The sequence below is a fragment of the Temnothorax curvispinosus genome, unplaced genomic scaffold, assembly GCF_003070985.1.
Source record: "Temnothorax curvispinosus isolate PA1 unplaced genomic scaffold, ASM307098v1 QBEX01000900.1, whole genome shotgun sequence".
Classification (NCBI taxonomy): Eukaryota; Metazoa; Arthropoda; class Insecta; order Hymenoptera; family Formicidae; genus Temnothorax; species Temnothorax curvispinosus.
This window is the reverse complement of record NW_020210680.1, coordinates 1-6,767: the sequence shown is the minus strand read 5'-3', so window position 1 is coordinate 6,767 and position 6,767 is coordinate 1. Positions and strand designations below refer to the sequence as shown.

General features: G+C 29.2%; 1 protein-coding gene across 3 annotated transcripts; it reads right to left on the bottom strand.

Moving 5' to 3' along the window:
* Positions 1–4,167: 4,167 nt before the first annotated feature.
* LOC112459099 lies at positions 4,168–6,318 on the bottom strand. 3 transcript variants are annotated; one of them, XM_025023053.1, is made up of 6 exons: positions 6,030–6,318; positions 5,685–5,826; positions 5,403–5,498; positions 5,221–5,301; positions 4,980–5,129; positions 4,168–4,617 (listed from the first exon to the last, which is right to left on the bottom strand). In XM_025023053.1, the coding sequence occupies exons 1-6, from the start codon at positions 6,258–6,260 to the stop codon at positions 4,190–4,192; spliced, it is 1,128 nt and encodes a 375-aa protein (XP_024878821.1). In that variant the 5' UTR covers positions 6,261–6,318; the 3' UTR covers positions 4,168–4,189. The 3 variants fall into 3 exon arrangements, with proteins under 3 accessions (XP_024878821.1, XP_024878840.1, XP_024878830.1); XM_025023072.1 differs by having other exon boundaries at positions 4,168–4,614; XM_025023062.1 differs by having other exon boundaries at positions 4,980–5,126.
* Positions 6,319–6,767: the final 449 nt, after the last annotated feature.

Here is a 6,767-nt window from a genome sequence, read left to right as displayed (position 1 = left end):
CCAAGCTCGGTTATGTAAAAAGGTGTTGAAAAGTGTGACATGGGAAGGGGAGAGGAGGTCACAAATTATCGAAAAAAAGCGTTGCGTATTTTTTTTGAACGTCCCCTTATAAGAGCTGCATCTACTGACATTAACTTCCCACTTAGTAGTTTCAGTTCCATCGTTGCCTGCCAAAGCTTCTTAAGAAGCGGTGCCAGTAATATCACAAATATCAATAAGTGATCATAAATTCAAATCCATCTTTGTTCGTGAAGTCTCTCACACACAATGAAATCGTAGTCACATTATAACTGTCATTATAATTAGTAGAAACAATATTTTTTAAATATTCAGCGTATTATACATATAATGTTAATATGATAGTAATAATCGATATTTAGTTTTGGAATAGTAAACATTTTTTTTGTATACAAGCGGTTCATATGCCTAAATATTTACAAAATTGCGCTTAAAAGTAATTCATTTTTTACAAAAAATTATCACGTAAGTACTAACAAGTAAAAATAATTAATAAAATAAATTTAAATTTTAATACCTTTCTTTGCTTTTTTCTGGGGAATGTTACAAAATACATTCTACAAGCAGAGTATAAAGAGATTGTTAGTGACAATTAGTCAAATTATCTACTGTTTTGTAACGTGCTTATGAAAGCGGTTTATAAATAAGCATTAAGTAAAAAAAAGCATAAAGTATTAAAGCAAGCAGAAGCATGTAACGTAAAAGACAGAATACTCGAGCACAAACCTATGTTTGGACAAGCGCAGTTTTTCGATCCTTATGTTTGATTTAATTAATTAAAAACAACAGAAATAGATGAAACGACTCTAGTTCTGTTTTATAATTCTAAATCAATAACAAATATAATAAATATAAATCAATAACAATAAAGAAAACTAAAAACTTCTCTTGTCCGAACATAGGTTTCTATCTGAGCACTAGGTCGTTTACTTTTGTGCTAATTAATTTATATAAAAAAGAACCTGTAACATAATAAATAATGCAGTCTAGAACTGGGGATACGGTATAATCGTGCTCGATAACTTCATCAACCTCCCAATCTTCATTTCTTATAATGTCATCAATTTTGGTTTTTAATTTACATATGGTTGCAGCTGATGCTGACTTGGATTTTCCATAAATCTCCTTAATATCTCAGAAACGCTTATAACGTTTTCAATTATTTTTTCACTTACTGTGCAGTTGCCATATTTTGGTGGCCTAATTATACTGTAAACCGACAATAACTTATACAGTAGTAAAAATGTTGCACAGCTAGGATGCTCATTAGCCCCAGCAGCTCCTCGTATTGTGCCAAAAAATTTCTATAAATATAACATTCCTCTCATTAAATAGTTACAATGATATAACTAGTATGGCCAAAAATTTTAATTTATGAAAAAGTTTTAAAATGTAAGAAATGGTAAGATTCAAAGTACAGCCATGCTAAGAAATTAAATGTTTTTATTTTATTTTCACGTATATTTGTTTGCAAACCCCAAATTTTATTATACATATACCAAATTTGTTATTAGTTAAAAGAAGAACATTTTTAAGTAAAATTAGTTTTTACTTATTTTTACTATTAAGTTAAAATTAAGTTTTATTTTCAAATACTTTTATATATTACTACACACCGATTATTACTACACGCTATACTCGTATACGTAGAAATTATATTTAATTTCTGTTATATTTTATAACATCACTTTAAAAACAAACCTCTAAGTTGTCCTGATTTACTTTGCCAGTCAATAAGTACTTAAAACCGTATTTTCCAATTAGATAATTGCATAAATCTAATGTAGATTTGATAGTTACTCGTAATCCATGCGCGGTTTCTTTACTAAGAAACTCATCGTCTGGAATAATACCATTTTGTGTATCTGTTTCCCATTGATTTAACCACTTCAAGGCGTCTTCCAATACCTTTTATTATAATAGAGTTATATGTGAGTGAATATAGTTATGTATGTAAATTGGGTAAAGTGCGAATCTTTTTGGAAGGGAGGCGATGAATGATGAGTCTATGTTGACATTAATCTAACATCTTTTGACTCATCATTCATCGCGTCCCTTCCAAAAATATTCGACATAAGTAGGTTAACATTTTTCAAAATAAAGTACGAATCTATGTAAGACGATTTTTCGGCCTTCTTGTAAACGATTTCTTTAAACACCTTAAAAGTATATCATAAACTTTGGTTACTACTTGTGTACTCAGAAAACGGGTTTATGGTGACTAATGGATCATGTGGGTCTTTTATTTAAAAATATTTAAAAGAAATTTATTTTGAGTATAGTCAACCCTTTCTTAGTGAAAAAGCATGAATATTTATTTTATTTTGTTTTTCTTAAGTGACTCGTACTTTCGCTCTCCCTAATTTTTTTTTTAATTTGATATAATAAAAGAAAATACTAAATGTATCGTATAAAATAATTTTTAACTTATAAAATATTTTTTGTATAAAAAAATTAAAATATTGTAGGAGTGTAAAAGAAGCCTTATCAAGATTCAACATTGTACCATTAAAATAGTAAAAATATGAACAGTAACCTTATAATCCTTTGATTCTGGGGTTAATCCTTCATTTGGCTGCTTACGATTTAAAGCATCAAATAAATTGTTTATTCTCAAACAAAAGTCTACTGTCTCTTCACAACCTTGAAATTGCTCACTATTGTGTGCCAAGTAAAAACGTAATCCAACTGCGACAGAGTTGCTAAAAACCTTTGAATGTGACAAATATAAATGTAAAGTCAAATAATTAGTAAATAAAATTGTCTTAAAGAAACTTATTTAACAGAAGAAACGTACACTTAATTAAAATATCAGTATTAAAGTTATGTCAGTATTAAAGTTATTTATGTAATGAAGAAAATGGACAAATTGTCAGTTTTTTAAATTATTGTAATGCAAAGATAGACGTAAAAATATCTTACTTGAGTTGCAAATCGTACGCGCATTTTGGCTGTGTTGTCCAGTTCAACATGTCTCCTAGATATTTTTGAGCACACTCTAGCATTACCTGGCTGAGTATTATCTATATCATACAAACGAACTAAGTATTTCCATTGTATGTAATCATGTTTCGAATTAACCTTAAATATAAAAATAATATTTTGCATATAAAAAACATCACAGTATGTAACTTTGCACTTTATAGTATATAATTTGATTACGTACGCGTAAACGACCTTTATTGTACAGCCTATTTCGAATGCACTTTATTAAGTGCGGCGTATCCGGAAACATAAATATTTTTCTTTCTTCATCAAGTGGATTAGTGAACCAATTGTGCAAATTATCAATGCTACTATCAATACCAAGAGTTTTCCACATTCGTCTGTTTGTTGAAGCACCATCCCCGATCACTCCATGTATTACAGCACCAGCATTTTCTATCAGACATATTGCTTTTAATACTATCTTCGCTAAGTCTTCACCCCCAACAGAATTTTTGGAAGCGAAGACTGCAATCGGCTGAGTACATTTCTCCGTTAAGGACTGAAATAGCAAGACGAGTCCATGTGTTGCCAAATCTTCAATGTCTGAACTTCGTGGTCCATCGTCTCCGAAATCAGTTAAGCCAGTATATGTTAATGTTTTTGAAGATACAGCAACAGATTTTCTCAGATTTATTTCATCTAGCACTAGAACACCGTGACGTTTTTGTTTATCTTTAGCTGCAAAAAATTTTTTGAGAATTTCGAAAAAATTTGTATCAAAGCCACATTTTGTGCCCATTAATGACATATAGTTTCGAACTGTTTTAGTGCACGGTAATGGAATTATATCGTTTCTTCGTAAGAACTCATAATAACTTTGCGATCTGATATTCATCAACATGCAAAGCATAATGAATTCATCCGCATAACGACGGCCTCTTGGATCTTTTTTTTTTTGCAGCAAAAATAATTTCGCTTATTACAATTTTTTGATTTTTGGAAATTTTTTCTAAATCATCGTCAGTCATGCTTGCAACTTTTTCCTGCTGATTCGCGATATAATTTGTTATTAGATCGAGTTTTTTTTTTAAACGATGAGCTGTTAACCGTTGATTTCTCATTTTTTTTTCGTATCGCTTTTAACTTTATCTTATCAAAATGGTTCGAAGATGCAGAAACACGCTTAATATTAGTTCCTTTTTTCATTCTTCTAATCTTTTGTAATAATGCGTTAGAATATTTCTTACAAGAACTGCACCTCTCTATTTTTAGATAACATTTTGCAATCTGCGTGACGCCAATCTGCACCAGCACAGACTTTCAAAGAAGTGTTTTCAGGCACACATTCTAAACCGATGGACGTTATTCCTTTACAAACACGCATGTCTTTGAATTTTTGTAAAATGTCTGGTAACATTGATATGTTGTTTAAAACTCGCGGCAGTTTCGTTCCCGTAATATCAGCAGGTGTCATGTAAATTTCATATTTAATTTCTCGGGAAGATGTAATTATAAGAGTTTTCTCAAATATATGTTTTTCTGTTCCGCGATCATTGGCTGTTACTACATATGTAAATAAAAAGACTTCTTCTTTTTCCATTGTCAATTTACAAACGTTCCACGGTTTTGGCAATTCTAGAAAGCAATCGTTTGCAAGAGTATCATCTCCTGCTAAAAAAAAATAAGGTATTTAATTATGCTTTTTAGTTACCTTTGTATTTAAACGTAGCATTATTTTCAATTACATTGTATAAAGTAGCATATAAATATAATTGATGTCTTATTTAAAATAGAATAAATCAAATACATAATATAAATCATTAACGCAAAAAAATTACTTATAAAATTTAATATAAAATTTTTTTAAGCACACAGTATTTTGTAAATTTAATAAACCATGATAAATTGGAAAATTGTAATCCTTTTCATTGTTTTTTTAGGCTTAGCAAATTCTAAGTTAAAAAATTACAAGTATTAGGAAACTAATAGTGCACAATTGAATTCGTAAAATTTATATTTTACATCATACTTACGCTGAGCGTTAAAGTTAAATTTGACAGAATCAAACGTGACAGTCGTAAACGAACACGCAGAATTTGTGTGCATCGGAGCTTCAATATTGTCTTTTGTAACATTACTTTCTTCATAAGGTAACTCAATCTCCATGGCTGACGAATCTACTACTATATAATCAATTAATTAGTAAAAGTACAAACACTAACATACTATCTGCTTTTATAAAAATTACCAAAAAAAGTTTATTAATATACGTACAATGACAATGTACATCTGAATCAGACAAACATTCATTATTGTTAGATAAAATTTGTTCATAATCTCCGAACTCATCCAGTGCTGTTAAAGAATGTAAAATCATTTTATTAGTATAAAGTCGATAATTAATTATTATTTAAATCATTTGAATCATTTTCTAAAACAACATATCAATCACTTACATTGAGTAGCAACGTTATTGGTATCACAGTTTGAAGTTGTTGGTGTGTTAACCAATTCACATCCAACTGTTGCTCTTGAATGAGAAGAGGTTGAGGCTTAAACATAAATTATTTATAAATAGACATTTATAATTTGCATGATGTAAATTATTAATTACATTTTTATAAACTCTATGCACGTTTACAAATATCATTATTTATGAAACTTTAATTTTAAAGAAAAATTTATAAAATTGAATACGAAAACATTAATAAAAATAAAATTAATATATTTAAACTTACGTTCTTGTAGCGCATATGAATAGTCAGTGTAATTTTTTACACGAACTTCAACAACTTTTTGAGGGCTTCTTGACTTTGACGGAGACTGCTGAAATATCGTCGGTACAGCTCCTTGCTGCAAGCGTGCACGTTTAAACGGAACCTGACAAGTTAACATTTTTTAAAGAACAACTTTTTTGAAGTAAATATTTTTCATACACAAATCATTTACTAGTTTATAAGTTTACTTTATATGAAGTACAACATAAAGTATTTCAGAAAAAATTTTCCAAAAAGATATATGTATAACAGTATATAATAAAGATTATTTAGTTTACATATATTGAATATATTTTAACAATTTACCTGAGCAATAATTTTTCCACTATTATCGTATTTTATAAATTCTTTAAGTATAAAATGTTCTTCAAAGTGCTTCTCACACACACGTTGAGTTGATCGCAAAGATTCTACTCCAGGAATCGATGCTATCCATTTTGCCCGAAGATTCTCATCCGTTGGCACTTGAAATGTTGAGCGTTTTCCGGTGGAATATTTATTTGTGACACAACTCGGTACAACACAGCCTGACGGCATTTTAACAAAATTTCTTCGTATATACACGACTTCTTCTTCTTAGTTGTGGGTTTGCTAGGCCCAAATGATCGGTCCCTGCAGGGTCAATCTTACGACCGTGGCCGCTCGTGTATGTTATTTATACCGTTAGTAATAGCAATATGTCTCCTCTGGGAAAAGGAAACCTGCTTGTTATTTCAATTTAAATGAATAAAAATTTTATATTGTATAATAACTATAAACAAAGTACTACAAAGAAAATTAGATTATACAAACAAAATAAAAGATATAGATAATAAAGAGGAGTTTCCACCATCACCAATAATAAAAATAAAAATATTAATTTATTTAATCCTTCTTTAGGTTAATATTTGTCCACATTTGTCTTTCAAAAAACAAAAACATCATCCAGTGAATCAATCCCAAAAATCCAAAATTAATATTAATGCAAAAACTTCTTATTACAAACCTTATTTTAGTTAAAAATATTACTATTAATATCAATATTAAAAGAATTTAAGAATTTAA